General features: G+C 41.1%; 1 protein-coding gene across 1 annotated transcript in view; it reads left to right on the top strand.

Annotated features, from left to right (window-relative positions):
• Positions 1-15,620, top strand: part of ASPH (aspartate beta-hydroxylase) — a 219,291-nt gene that overhangs the window by 148,268 nt on the left and 55,403 nt on the right. Inside the window, exons 17-18 of the mRNA XM_044245543.1 lie at positions 8,083-8,233; positions 10,825-10,961. Of these exons, the coding sequence (XP_044101478.1) occupies positions 8,083-8,233; positions 10,825-10,961 (288 nt within the window). The remainder of the gene's footprint in view (positions 1-8,082; positions 8,234-10,824; positions 10,962-15,620) is intronic.

The following is a 15,620-nucleotide window of genomic DNA, read 5'->3' on the forward strand; positions in this document are numbered from 1 at the left end:
GCAAATAATATTTTATATGTTAATAAAAAACAAAGTCACTTCATTAAAAATTACTTTGAGGAAGCCCCCTATATGCAGTTCTAGGCGCTGCAGATGCAGCCACCAGCAAAATGTATGGCATTGTCATTGTGGTGACGAAGGCAGCCCAGGAGACAAAACAAGTAAAATATATATGCTCGTCAGTGAGAATTGCTGAGAACCTGTAAAAAGCAGAGTACCGCCACAGGATGTGTGAGGGAGTTGATGTGTGGGCTAGGGTGTTTGGGAGAAGTATACCGACGAGGTGACATTTGAGCCAGGGTCTGAATAAATATATATAGAAATATATAGTTAAGGATGTTATAACATATTAAACATAAATACATTAGATCATCTTATGTAAAATACATCATAAAGAAAAGGAGAGCATACTTATTAAGATTTTTCTGGCTGTGAGCTATGAGGCTTGAGGGTGACGGGGCAGACAATGCTTCAGATACGCGGATCAGAAAAGGCCTCTCTACTGAGGTGACGAATGGCTGAAGCGTGGCAAGGCAGCTGAAGGAGCTGTGTAGGCAGAGGGAACAATGAGGGCAAAGACCTGATACAGGGAAGTCATGTTGGCATAAGAAACTCAAGAACAGAAAGAAGGGCGTGCTGAGGGAGGGTGATGTGGGACAAGTGGGGCCAGGGCCTCACAGATGATATTCTCTGTGCCCTGAGAAGCATGGCAGGGTTTCTGCATGGACTTGGCCATCTTGTTTTTTCATAAAGATCGTTTCGGTTCCTCGGTGGGGGATAGATTAAAGGGGCAGCAGGAGAAGCAAGAAGCATAGGGGACGACTAGAGGTGTACTCAGGGGGCACTGGCCTGGACTGTGGCCATGGCTGTGGCGATGGGGAGATGGTGGGGAGGGCTTCCTGTTGGCTTGGGTGTAGGGATCAGAGAAGACAGGACTGGAGTCCTGGGTTTGGGGTTTGGCCAGAGGAGGAGAGAGAGAGCTGGTTGCTCACAGGGAAAACTGATAGAGGAACAGGTCTAGGAAGTCAAGAATTCGCTTTTCGTCCTATAAAGTTTGTGATGCCTATTGGATAGTCAAGTGGGCATGTCAAGGAGACATTGAATTTTATGAAGTCTGGAATTCAGGACAAAAGCCTGGCCTGATAGACAATGTGTCTGGCAGTGAAGCTCCCACAGCCCAGCCTGGAGGGGTGAGATTCTCACTACTGGGAAACAAAAGGCGCAAAGCTACAGAAATTTTCCAGACTCAGAACCTGACAACACCCTTTGGGGAGAGGTCAGTGCAGTGACTCGTATACAGCACTCACATCAGACCTAATGTATCTATGGATAAAACAAACATGTTTTGCTCAGAACTAAAGGTGGCAACCACTTATTCCAGATCCTCAAATTCTTCTTATCTCCCTATTAAAAACTTATTAGTTAAATTTTATTAATTAAATTTTAATAAATTTAAAAATCATTTTTATTTTATTATTATTATTTTTAAAGATTTTATTTATTTATTTGACAGACAGAGATCAGAAGTAGGCAGAGGGGCAGGCAAAGAGAGAGAGAGGGAGGCAGGCTCCCTGCAGAGCAGAGAGCCCGATGTGGGGCTCGATCCCAGGACGTTGGGATCATGACCTGAGCCGAAGACAGAGGCTTTAACCCACTGAGTCACCCAGGCACCCCTTAATTGTAATAAATTTAGGTTGTGAAAAAGTAACACAAAAACGTTTCTCCTATCCATGGTACAGACCAGGGGTAGCAGACAGCAATTATATCATTTTTGTAAGTGAATTTGGTCAGTAATCCTCCAAAATTGCTAAGCTGCATTGGTCTTAGGCAAGAGTGAATGTGTTACCAAATAATCATGCCTGTTCATTTAAGTGATGAGCTTCATTACTAGTATTGGCAGTCATTTGATTAAGAGAACATTTGATTAGTCATTTGATTAGAGAACACTAGAAAGAAAAAAGATTGATGCAAATGTTAACTTAATTGTGACAAAAAGTACTTTGTGCTTTAGAATTTTTCTTTGTATGTGATAGTAATTGTGGGGGCCAAAGTCCAAATAAATGTGGTGCTGTCACCCATGGTGATTGCTGGATTTATATCCTTATTTAACTGTAGGAATTTGAGAGCTAGGCCGAAGGCAAAAATTTTTATCTCTAAACTATTATGCTACAAGGTGTTATTGATATTAATGTTAATGTGGCATAAAGCAAAATTTAGGCATGGTAAATTAAATTTTAAAAGAGTAATTTAAAAGAAATTGTAAATGCATAGAAATTTTAAAAATCAGAGTTCAAAAGAAGCTGGATTTTATAGGGAGGAAGAAATGATGACTTTTTCATCCTTTGTTTGTACATCACACAATTACACTGGAATATCCCAACAAAATTTTTAAAATAATACCCCAACAAACTTGTAAAATGTAGCAACATTAAGTTAAATATGATCTATAATTCTGAAGCATCACTGATACTGTCTGATTCCTTGGATCACTGTGAAAATCAATTCTGACCAAATTCCCTGAACATCAGATACAACATCTTAAATCGTAAATTCAATTCACTTTATTATCTTCACAAACCATTAATGCCTCTGAGGCAGAAAATGACACATCTCCTAGGAAGTTTGGATGGTTGAATTAGTTCAAGTCAACAGAAGGCTTTGTGGTGTTAACATCCTGGAAAAATGTTCAGTTTCTGCCCAAATCATTTTATGTACAGGTGCTAAACTGATAATGATCAATCTATATGATTTTGATTTTCAAAGCCAAGTCTATTACTTTCATTCAAAAGAATTTAAGGTGGAGATGTCATTTTTAATACCAAGATTTTCCCGATTCTGGAAGTTGTAAAATGTTTTCACTTCGTTAAAATGAAGAAATTTGAGATGCCAGGAATGGAGGAAACAAAGTGTATAAATTATATCATCTTCCTCTCTTTTTAGATTGGGTTTAGTTTGATATTCTGATTTCTTTAAGGAAGGATTACCTTGGTAGACATTTGTCCTTGCAGTAACCTTGACCTGACCCTCCAGATCCAGGATCTATTTGGTAGATACCCAAAGCCAGGACTCCAGCTTGAAGAGGGTGAACTATGTGGTCTCAAAAGGGCTGTCTCAGTTCCAGGACTCCCTCGCTCTCAGACGTCATCTATGAATAATCATGTTTTGGAGAGTAAACTCACAAGAAACTGATGCCTGAACAGAAAAGCCAGCATATGAATATACCGAAGGCCAGAGGGGCGGGATGGCCAGTGTGAGTCATTAACCTTGAACTCTCTCTCCTGGCAGATAAGTCTATAATGGAGACAGCCCATTTACAGATATGAACAGATAGCGGTATACTCTGAAGCTTTTTTCTTTTTTTCTTTTTTTTTTCTGTAGTCATTTTTATTTTTTTTCTTATTTTCAGAAAAACAGTATTCATTATTTTTTCACCACACCCAGTGCTCCATGCAAGCCGTGCCCTCTATAATACCCACCACCTGGCACCCCAACCTCCCACCCCCCCGCCACTTCAAACCCCCCAGATTGTCCTTCAGAGTCCATAGTCTCTCATGGTTCACCTCCCCTTCCAATTTACCCAAAAGCACATACCCTCCCCAATGTCCATAACCCTACCCCCCTTCTCCCAACCCCCCTCCCCCCAGCAACCCACAGTTTGTTTCGTGAGATTAAGAGTCACTTATGGTTTGTTTCCCTCCCTATCCCGTCTTGTTTCATGGATTCTTCTCCTACCCACTTAAGCCCCCATGTTGCATCACCACTTCCTCATATCAGGGAGATCATATGATAGTTGTCTTTCTCCGCTTGACTTATTTCGCTAAGCATGATACGCTCTAGTTCCATCCATGTTGTCGCAAATGGCAAGATTTCGTTTCTTTTGATGGCTGCATAGTATTCCATTGTGTATATATACCACATCTTCTTTATCCATTCATCTGTTGATGGACATCTAGGTTCTTTCCATAGTTTGGCTATTGTGGACATTGCTGCTATAAACATTTGGGTGCGTGTGCCCCTTTGCATCACTACATTTGTATCTTTAGGGTAAATACCCAGTAGTGCAATTGCTGGGTCATAGGGCAGTTCTATTTTCAACATTTTGAGGAACCTCCAAGCTGTCTTCCAGAGTGGTTGCACCAGCTTGCATTCCCACTTGTACAGGAATTCAGTAAAGTGTCAGGATATAAGATCAATGCACAGAAATCAGTTGCATTTCTCTACACCAACAACAAGACAGAAGAAAAAGAAATTAAGGAGTCAATCCCATTTACAATTGCACCCAAAACCATAAGATACCTAGGAATAAACCTAACCAAAGAGGCTAAGAATCTATACTCAGAAAACTATAAAGTACTCATGAAAGAAATTGAGGAAGACACAAAGAAATGGAAAAATGTTCCATGCTCCTGGATTGGAAGAATAAATATTGTGAAAATGTCTATGCTACCTAAAGCAATCTACACATTAATGCAATTCCTATCAAAGTACCATCCATCTTTTTCAAAGAAATGGAACAAATAATTTAAAAATTTATATGGAACCAGAAAAGACCTCGAATAGCCAAAGGGATATTGAAAAAGAAAGCCAAAGTTGGTGGCATCACAATTCCGGACTTCAAGCTCTATTACAAAGCTGTCATCATCAAGACAGCATGGTACTGGCACAAAAACAGACACATAGATCAATGGAACAGAATAGAGAGCCCAGAAATAGACCCTCAACTCTATGGTCAACTAATCTTCGACAAAGGAGGAAAGAATGTCCAGTGGAAAAAAGACAGCCTCTTTAATAAATGGTGTTGGGAAAATTGGACAGCCACGTGCAGAAAAATGAAATTGGACCATTTCCTTACACCACACACAAAAATAGACTCAAAATGGATTAAGGACCTCAATGTGAGAAAGGAATCCATCAAAATCCTTGAGGAGAACACAGGCAGCGACCTCTTCGACCTCAGCCGCAGCAACATCTTCCTAGGAACATCGCCAAAGGCAAGGGAAGCAAAGGCAAAAATGAACTATTGGGATTTCATCAAGATCAAAAGCTTTTGCACAGCAAAGGAAACAGTTAACAAAATCAAAAGACAACTGACAGAATGGGAGAAGATATTTGCAAACGACATATCAGATAAAGGACTAGTGTCCAAAATCTATAAAGAACTTAACAAACTCAACACCCAAAGAACAAATAATCCAATCAAGAAATGGGCAGAGGACATGAACAGACGTTTCTGCAAAGAAGACATCCAGATGGCCAACAGACACATGAAAAAGTGCTCCATATCACTCGGCATCAGGGAAATACAAATCAAAACCACAATGAGATATCACCTCACACCAGTCAGAATGGCTAAAATCAACAAGTCAGGAAATGACAGATGCTGGCGAGGATGCGGAGAAAGGGGAACCCTACTCTGAAGCTTTTTTCTATCAAGCAAGGGTAAATTGCCCTTTTTCAATCCAGAGATTTTTGTCTTAACACTTTTGCTTTATTATAAATCTGTCCACTTCTCTCTTTCTCTCTGCTTCAGTCCTAGCCCTCATCATCTGGTATAACTTACCTGATCAGTCCACATAACAGGTTATTTCTTCGAGGTGTTATTTTCTGACAAGCTCTCTGCAGATATTAACAATTTATGCTGAATCTTACTAGTTTTTGCTTTGGGATCAGGGAGGAATGGCTCATTTTCTTACCATGCCCTCAAGTTGTGGAGCTGTGCTTTACTCTGGTTCTTCAGGAAGCTGTATATATTGACTGCTGCATACCCTTTATTTTAAACAGCTGAACATGTTACATAGGGTATTAGGAGAAAAACATTTTATATACGACTTCTAGCCTCTAACTGGTATCATTTTTCCTCAAGTGATAATCTTCAAATTATAGTTTACTAAATCGGGTGAGATTTTGACCACCATTTTACACATTCCCCTCTTTATCACTGTACCATTTCACTCCCCATTCTCTATCTCCTGCAAAGAATCTTGCTTATTTCTCAGAGAAAATAAAAGTATCCAGAGAGAACTTCCATGTGATCCTGCTACAGCAACTGAGGGCCCACCTCCACCTGTTCCCCTGTGCTCTGCCTTCCCACCTGTTAGCGTGGATGAACGGTTCCGGTCCCCTTTCCTATCCTCTCTCACCTGCTGAAGGAAAGCATGCTGATTTTTGTGACTTCTTCTGTATCATCACATGTTCCCTCTCTACTGATTCTATTGTATCAGCTTTGAAGCATGCTGTTATATTTCCCATTGGTAATAGAAACAAATCCCTCTCCCTGATCTCCACATTCCCCTCCATCTACTGGCCCATTTCTCTGCTTCCCTATGAGGGTTGTCTGCACCTCCTTCCCTCCTGGTTTCCTCTGGTCCTGCTCCATCCCCTTACGGGTCCCCAGTTGTCCCATATGTCCCAGATGGTCAGGGCCATCAGAGATGCCACATTGCCCAATCCAGCCAAGATGTTCAACCTGGTGTCCTTTCTAACATGACTTTCTAACATGACAAACCTTTTGTCCCTTAACCTCCAGAACACTTTCTTGTGGCTATTTTCTTCTTACCTTACTCAGTCCTTTATGCAGATCCTCTCCTGTCTTTCTGACTTCTTTCCTGAACCACAATGCATATATGTACCTTTCTATCTAGCATCTCCACTTGGGTACCTAACGGGTGTTGGGTTTATTATGTCCAGAATGGTACTCCTGATTCTGAATGCCTACAAACCTTTTACTGCCCTGTCCTCCCATTCTTGGGATGGCGGATCCCCCTGGGTATCGCTCAAGCCAAAATCCTTGAATTTTTCCTTGACCTCCCTCCCTCCCTCCCTTTCTGTTGCATTTCTGCCCACCTGCAAACCTGTTGACTCTGACCTTCAAAATGTATCTGTAATCTCCCTACCTCCTACCACCTCATTCCTACCACCGTAGTCCAAACCATCCTCATCACTGGGTCTGGGATCCTGCTAGAGCACCATATCTGGCCGCTGTGCTCATCCACCGCCCTTTCGGTCTGTTCTCCCTCCACTACCGGTGTGATCCACTCCACATACAACAGATCATGTCAAAAACCCCCAGTGTCAGGGCGCCCGGTGGGTTAAGCCTCTGCCTTCAGCACAGGTCGTGATCTCAGGGTTCTGGGATCGACCCCCGCATCGGGCTCTCTGCTCAGCAGGGAGCCTGCTCCCCCTCCCCTCTCTCCCTGCCTCTCTGCCTACTTGTAATCTCTTTCTGTTTGTCAAATAAATAAATAAAATCTTAAATTAAAAAAAAAAAAAACAACCAACAACCTGGTGTCTTTCCATCTCACGTCATGGAAGTCTAGTGGACTTGGCAATGGCTGACCACGTTCTTCATTACCCGACCACTACTCCTTCGCCAGTCCCCTCCTTGCCCCCCATCTTGCATCAGCCTATCCCCTCCGCCTCACTTCCCCACCCAGGGCCTCGCTCTTGCTATATTCTCTGCCTTGGAAGTTCTTCCCCAGATAGCCTCATGCCTCACTCCCTCTCTTCTTTCAGTTCATTCCTGGTCATACTGCCTGAACTAACCCTTCCTACTGACCCACTGTCGGCGCTCCGAAGCCTGCTTTGTTTTTGGTCCCCAGCACTCGTGGCCGCCAGACACAAAGTACTTTGATTTGTATATCGTCTTTCTCTTCATAATGAAGCAGAATGAAAAAAGAGCTTTACTTGTTTTGTTTACTTTGCCTGCCACGTAGCTCCTGGATTATAGTTGTTGAATGAATGCGTGAACATGCAGACAAACTGCCGAGAAACAGGAAGTCCGGACTGGAGCCCTGTCTTTGAAATATGAATGTGTAACGTGATCCATATCTCCATCAACCCAGCACTCCTTTTATATTTCTTTCTCATCTGTAGCTTGGTAGCTGACTGGTCTTCATGTTATTGAGATCGCACGCTGCGTCGCTTTTCTCTGTCGGCTTTTTAATCTCTTGATAAAGAGAAGTTTTTAATCTGTCTCAAAATGCTTTTCCCGCATGTCCAGAAATTGACATTACATGTATATTTTGGATGATTACAAATACAGCCTGTCATGGGACACTTACCCATTGTGGGGACTTCCTCTAGTGTGAAGACGATCTGGCTGAGAAAAGAAGGAGCAACGAGGTGCTGCGTGGGGCCATCGAAACCTACCAGGAGGTGGCCAGCCTGCCTGATGTCCCCACAGACTTGCTGAAGCTGACCTTGAAGCGGCGCTCAGACAGACAGCAGTTTCTGGGTAAGACAGAATAAGAGTTAGTTCAGCCTCAAATGCCGTGCTCTGTGCTCTTAGAAGAGCTTAGTTACCTAGGAGGGAACCTGAGTTTCATAACTACTTACAGGTGATTTACGCGAATGGATCCTAGACAGAAGAGGTCCTGACCTTCATACTTACAGAGATGCAGATGGTATTTCACCACCTTTCCCCACTACCCTCCTCCCCTCCGATTTTAAAGCTGACGTAGATGGGATGCTGGGAGATTGGATAATTTGCCTAAGGAATCAGCTAATAAATTAATGGGTCTGGGATCAAAACTCTTCCTGCTGTGCCAAACTCTTTTCTCTCTTAACAATAACAGATCTATTCATGGGTGTTGAGATTATCAGTGGAACAATTTTTCTGTTTTCTTGGCTTTTAAAAAAGATTTCATTTATTTATTTGACAAGAGATTGAGAGAGAGCACAAGTAGGCAGAGGGGCAGGCAGAGGGAAGGAGAGAAGCAGGCTCCCCCTGAGCAGGGAGCCCGACGTGGGGCTTGATCCCAGGACCCTGGGATCATGACCTGAGCTGAAGGCAGCTGCTTAACTGACTAAGCCACCCAGATGCCTCTGTAGAACAGTTTTTATAAAAGATGGAATATTAGGAGTTCCAGACACTAAAAATTTTGCCTATAAAGTTTGACTCTAGACCAAGGAATGATAGGGAAAAAACCTTTTAAAATCTCTAAGTAAATTTGCCACTGCTTTGCAAAAAGCAGCATAGAGCATCCTCCTCTCTGACCAAAGTGCCAGGGCCAAAGGCAAGTAAGACTAGCTCGAACCTAACTTCATTATGACCAGGCTTCTGATTCTTTTCCACCTAACTTGTCATCGGGAAACCAGATGGAAGCGTCTAGGCCAGGTGTAACCTCTCAGGCGGGTGCTAGTGGCCTGATACGTTACATGAACAGTCATTGATGCCACTAGGAGAGGCTCATCTAAGTGATACCAGAGGCCAACTGACCCTGTTACCAGTTTCCTGAGGGCTAGGATTAAGAGTACTTGTGTCACTTTGGTAGATGACCTAAGTCTGATAGGAGTAGAACCCAAGGGATGATTAGAAACTAGAAGAAAGAGTCCATTAAACTTCTATGCAAATGGACTAGTCCAGAAGAAGGAAGACATACAGCACCCACAGGATGGAAAAGGCAAGGTTGGGACTCAGTGGAGGCAGTTGCCTCGGGCACAAAATTAGTAGCACTGAGCTTTCCTCTTGCCTCAGGCTCCAATATGCCTTGGTTAAACTCTGTTTACTTATTCTGTCCTTCAAATTTTGATATTTTGTTCATTGTGGATTTTTTACATTAATTTTTATTTTTAGAAAGAATGTATAAAAACATCACGCCTCTGGATGACTGAATTTTTGGCAGCCTCTTAAACTTTGCATTGAGCGCCTCACTTGCCTCCCCTTATTCCTGGCCCTGGGGAAAGAATCTACTAATACATCTAACCCCCTTCTGCAACCATCTTGAATATAGTCTCATTTTCATCCAAATGAGAATGAGGCAAGTTCATAAGAAGAGGTTGTATGAGGAAGGGATTGTAGGAAGAAGATTTTATTGAAGGTGACAAGGGAGTGAAGTTTACTCCCAGAAGAGCAGGGTTGCATGATACAGAGTAAAGGAGACAGGAAGGGCAGCTGGAGGGATGTTTACCCAGACCTTTGCAATGGTTAGTAAGGGAAATACAGGAGCAGAGAAAAAAGTATGAACTAAGTTGGCCAGATGAGGGGGAAGGGAATGTATAGAAAAATAAAGTCAAATTTGTGGGTGAGGGAATGAATCACCAAGCTAACCAATCCAAAATCGGCTAGTAATGGGAAGAAGGCCGTGGAATAAGCTGGGTGGTGTTTTATGCCAGGTAGTTGTATCTGTTAGCAGGACCCACAACTGTATGAGCTTATTGATAGTCCTATCATACTCTTGGCTAATACGTAGTTTGTCGGCAGCTGAACCCTTTAGGGAATTTATCTTATCATGTATACTGGTCTTATTTTGCACATTTTCCCATATTCAATTTATTTTCAACTGTGGTGAGGAGGAATGACAGTTGGCCCCAGAAATTTTAAGTTTCCATCACATAGCCTTAAAACTTGACAGAGGCTGGGGTGTTCATGATTCCTGTTGTGCATAGCATCCTATCATCCACCAGAGGGTCCCATAATACCAGCTGATGTCTTCTTGCTCCTCGACTAGGTCATTCATTTATTACCTGGAGATGAAGACACTTAATTGGAACTAGCATGAGGGATATACCCCAGTGCCTTTTCAAGTTTCACAGAGGGTGCTACACCCAAAATCCGTTCGGCTTTTTATTTTCTCTCTATTCATAAAATCTTAAAATTAATTGTAATAAACCAAAGATAACCCAGTGAAACAGTTTGTTTGTTTTTTAACAAGGAATTGATAAAACTTTTCAAAGAGGGCATTTGACATAAGAAGATAAATGTTGGTGAACTCAGAAAATGATAGTCTATCCTGTCTCTTGTGCTTTGTAGACTCAATACGAAGATGACCAGGATCTGCTTTTATTTCTGTTGAGTTTTTTTTTTTTCTCTTCACACCAAATCAGGTCACATGAGAGGCTCTCTGATTACCCTACAGAAGTTAGTTCAGCTGTTTCCTGATGATATGTCTTTAAAGAACGACCTTGGAGTGGGGTATCTCTTGATAGGGGATAATCACAACGCTCAGAAGGTCTACGAAGAGGTAAGCAGAGAGCAGTCTGCTGTTCACCACATCCCGTTGTTTTGAGCATGAAGTGTTTTTGTTTTTTTTTTTTTAAGATTTTATTTATTCATTTGACAGACAGAGATCACAAGTAGGCAGAGAGGCAGGCAGAGAAAGAGGAAGGGAAGCAGGCTCCCTGCTGTGCAGAGAGCCCGATGCGGGGCTCAATTCCAGGACTCTGGGATCATGACCTGAGCCGAAGACAGAGGCTTTAACCCACTGAACCACCCAGGTGCCCCTTGAATGTGAAGTTTTAATGTCACCGGTGAATTGCATTTATTACACCCAACCTCTCGCTTTCTTCACTTTAAATTCAGTGAAAGAGAACATAAGTATTAGTCTCGTTGACATTCTAAATTTTGTTTCCATCTCTTAAATTTTGCCTTAATCGGAAAATTTAAAATTTTAGTTAACACCTGACAGTTCAAAACCTTCAACTTTATTATTGTGATAGTTTTTTTTAAAATAAATTTTAAAGATTTTATTTTTATTTATTTTAGAGAGAGAGAGAGAGAGAGAGCTGTGCACACACGTGCATGCGCATGGAAGGGCAGAGAGGGCGGGGGAAGGACAAGCAGACTTGCTGCTGAGCGCAGAGCCTGAGGTGGGGCTCAGTCTCAGGATCCCGAGATCATGACCTGAGCTGAAATCAAAGTCCACGCTTAACTGACTGAGCCACCCCAACACTCCTGTAATTGTGATGGTTATAAAACTTCATATTTATCAGTCCATAAACACCTTTTCTAAGAGTGTGCTTCATGATAGGAAGTAGAACTCAGTTTTTCCATAAATGGAAAAACACCCACCTTTTTCCTTTTTTTCAGCAAAAGTCCAGTCTAAGAAACTACGGAGAAGGAGACTTTCAAGCATGTGGAGTAAATTACTCAAGTCTTGGAGAGCAGTAACTCTTTGATCCTCCAGCAGGGATGTCTTTGAAAGGATTTCTACTTTAGAAAGGTTATTTTAATAGATAACCTCCAAGTTACAAATAACTATAAATCTAGGAAACTTGTGTCTCCTTCCAGTAATGAGAAAATTCATTTGGCATGGAATAAACAGGATACCCAGTGAACTTCGAAGGTAGAGAAAGTTAATGCCTCCATAAAAGAAAGGGGAACCCATTTACCTGTTATTCTTCAATTTAGAGGTTTTGGTCAGTGGTTTTCAGGCTGGCATATTTTACATCAAAATGCTACTACTCAGTGATAGCCAGTGTGATTCCTTCTGGTTTAAAAATGCTGTCACTCACAGAGGGGTGAGGTTTTCTTTTTTTTTTAATCTTATTTTTATGGTTCTGGAGACTTAATTGAAAATCATCAGATTTCAGAATAATTTTCTCTTCATCTTTGTCCTAATTTTCATATTTTCTCAGAGAATAAAAAGAAGACTTGTGTGTTTCATACCATGTCTAATATCTACATAAAGTAGATTGATCCTGCAGTGTTGAAAAATGTGTACACTTCACTGAAGTACTCCTTCCAGGTCATAAAAGAAGTCCAGGTGGGGTGATGTAGTTGCTGATGGCCCAAACCTAACACTTGGTGCCCTGTCTGGCAAAGGTGGTTTAAGCGAAATAATTATGTGTCTCACAGTTCAGGATCATGTGAATCTAAGAGTTGGCCAACTGTACCAGATACACCCATTATTCTGCCACTTTCTAAAGCCTCAGAGATGAAATTGTCGACTTTCCTCCCTCTCTCCTCCTTTCCTTCCTTCCTTCCCTCTCCCCTTCCCTCCAAAAAACATGATCAAGTGTTGACTGGATACCAAGCACATTTGAAGTTAGGGCAGGGTCTGAAAGCATACTGGGTTCTCCCTTCCACTAGGGATTTGTCCTTCCTCAACCTCTCAGAACGTTCCTTGAATATATTTACTGTTTTTAACCTGGTAATAGATCTCGGATATGTGAAATATGTTAATTCATCTTGAAAAATAAAATTTATCTGTTGTACTTTCTATGTTTGAAATCATAATCTCATCTGACTAAGCATAACAAGATGCAGAAAATCTAAAATAGGGCCATATTATACATTCAAGGGGGTTTCTTTTTAAGGAGCGTGAATTGAAAACATGTGTGGGATCTGCCTTTTATTCCTCCTTCCACTTCTAATAAGCCATATTTAAGGCATTCTCTGTCCTTAACTGAAGTTTATCCTGATAGGTTTATGTCTCAAAGACCATTTTCAGAAAGCAATTGATACTGTAATTTTCTTCTTCCCTTCATGTTGATTTTTACCTTTGATAAATTATAAAAATCATTGGGGGCGCCTGGATGGCTCATTGGTTGAGCATCTGACTCTTGATTTCGGCTCAGGTCATGAGCTCAGGTCCTGAGATTGAACCCTGTGCGGGCTTCTTACTCAGTGGTGAGTCAGCTAGAGATTCTCGCTCTCCCTCTCTCTCTGCCCCTCCCAGCGAGCCCCTCCCAGGCTTGCTCACTCTCTCACTCTCTCTCTCTCTCAAATAAAGAAATCTTCTTTCAAAATAAATAAATAAATAAAAATAAATCCTTATTGTTTCCCTTCCTGGGACTTTGGTCTGTTTCTTTTCCTGCTTTAAGTTTCAGCAAGATTGGTTTATAGTGGTTGATGCAGATCGCTGACAAATATGGTTTGGGAGGTGCTCCATGTCCCCCTTTCCATTTGCAGCAGGACGAGTGACCCAAGCCACCCATGGTCTAGAGTCCAGCATATTCCTGATTTTTCCCTCCATTCACTCCTCACCTGTATCCATTCACTTAGTCAACATGTGTTTACTGAAACCCACACACACTAGTTGGGAAATGGTAGTTAAGGAAATAAATATTTGCTGAGCCCTCATGGAGTTTCAGCCTAATACCAATTCACAAATTTCTGTTAATTTTCCCTTCTGCATATCTTTCACATCCCCTCCCTTTTTAACCCCAGTGCTCACGTCTCTTGCCTAAACTAGGGTAGATTTATCCTGTGCAGGCTTGCTGTCCTCCAGCCTTCCTCAACGTAAAACACAAATCTGACCATCCCACACTAGGCTTCAGCTCCAGTGGTCTTCAGACATGTTCGGCTGTGTACCCTTCCAGTAAAACATGCGCCCGCAAATACCTGCGATATGTATGTTAAGTATGTATTGCGTTTCTTTTAAATACTTTTACATTTCATTTAATGGGGGTAAAAAAAAAGAAAACCTAGTCGCTTAAAAATCCCTATTTTCTTTACTGATTTAAACTTTTTAAAATTCTCTTTTCTGATTACAACATTTAAGAGAAGCTTAATACAGATAACAAGGAAAGCAGAGATTAGCACAAAAGCCAGAAATCACTGGCAGCCTCATTCTCTTGTACAGACTGCCATGATAAACATGCGGTATGTGTCCTTCTGGTTGCTTCCATACACAGCACACTTTTCTTTTTCCATTAAATTGGTATGTATTAATCATATCATCACAAGACTTTTATAAATGAATTAAAATTCTTCTAGAACATAATTTTTAGCAACTGCCAAGCATTGTATCTGAGGGACGTATCATCACTAATAAACCACTAATATCAGATAGATTATTTCTAATTACTTTGTTGTAATAGACAATGCCATGGTGAACATCCTTGTTCATATATCTTTATACAATTTTTATTAAAATAGATTCATCACACAATATTAGTTTCAGATACACAACATAGTGATTCAACAACCTGATATTGTACGTTGTGCTTACCAAATGTAACTGCCATCTGTCACTGTACAACACTATTACAGTACAATTGGCTATGTTCCCTATGCTGTCCCTTTCATCTGGGTGACTTACTCTTTCCGTAATGGGAACTTTACCTCCCCTCACCTTTGGCCATTTTGCCCATTCCCATAGCTCTGTCCCATGTGGCAACCACCAATCTATTCTGCATCTGTTTCTGCTTTTTTTGTTTGTTTTGTTTTTCAGATTCAACATAGAAGTGAAATCATATGGTATTTGTCTTTTTCTGTCTGACTAATATCACTTGACATAATACTGTCTAGGTCCAGCCATGTCATTCTTTCTCATTCTTTTTTATGGCCAAGTAATGTTCCATTGTGTATGTATGCCGTATATCATCTGTATGCATTCCTCTATCAGTGGACGCTTAGTCTGCTTCCATGGTTTGGCTACCGCAAATAAGCCTGCAGTAAACATAAAGGGGCAAATATCTTTTTGGATCAGTGTTTTCATTTTCTTTGTCTTAAATACCCAGTAGTATCCAGCACTGAAACTACTGGATCATGTGGGGGTTTTTTTCTTTTTTAAAAAGGATATTTTGATAATATTTATGTGCAGTACTTTTTGTGATTATATGATTTTTGGTTTTTTGCTGGCATTGTATCATGCAGAGAGTTTGTACTGGAAGCCGAATTGTCAGCTATACCAGTTTTTTGTGGTGGTCTCTGCTGTGTGCTTATATAGAGACAGAATCCATATCATATTAATATTAATCTCAATTTGATCTTCTTAGAAATTTTATAAAGCTACTTGTCATATCGAGAGGCTCTGTTGATTACCACTAGTTAATAAAACCCACACATTAATTGTGCATCTACGTGTAAACTGTGAGAAGCACAGGACCTTTTGTGATTTGCCTCCTGCCTCCTTTTCCTGGTCTCATTCCCTTTTGCTTCTCCTCGTCCATTATTT

The sequence above is a fragment of the Neovison vison genome, chromosome 4, assembly GCF_020171115.1.
Source record: "Neovison vison isolate M4711 chromosome 4, ASM_NN_V1, whole genome shotgun sequence".
Lineage (NCBI taxonomy): Eukaryota > Metazoa > Chordata > Mammalia > Carnivora > Mustelidae > Neogale > Neogale vison.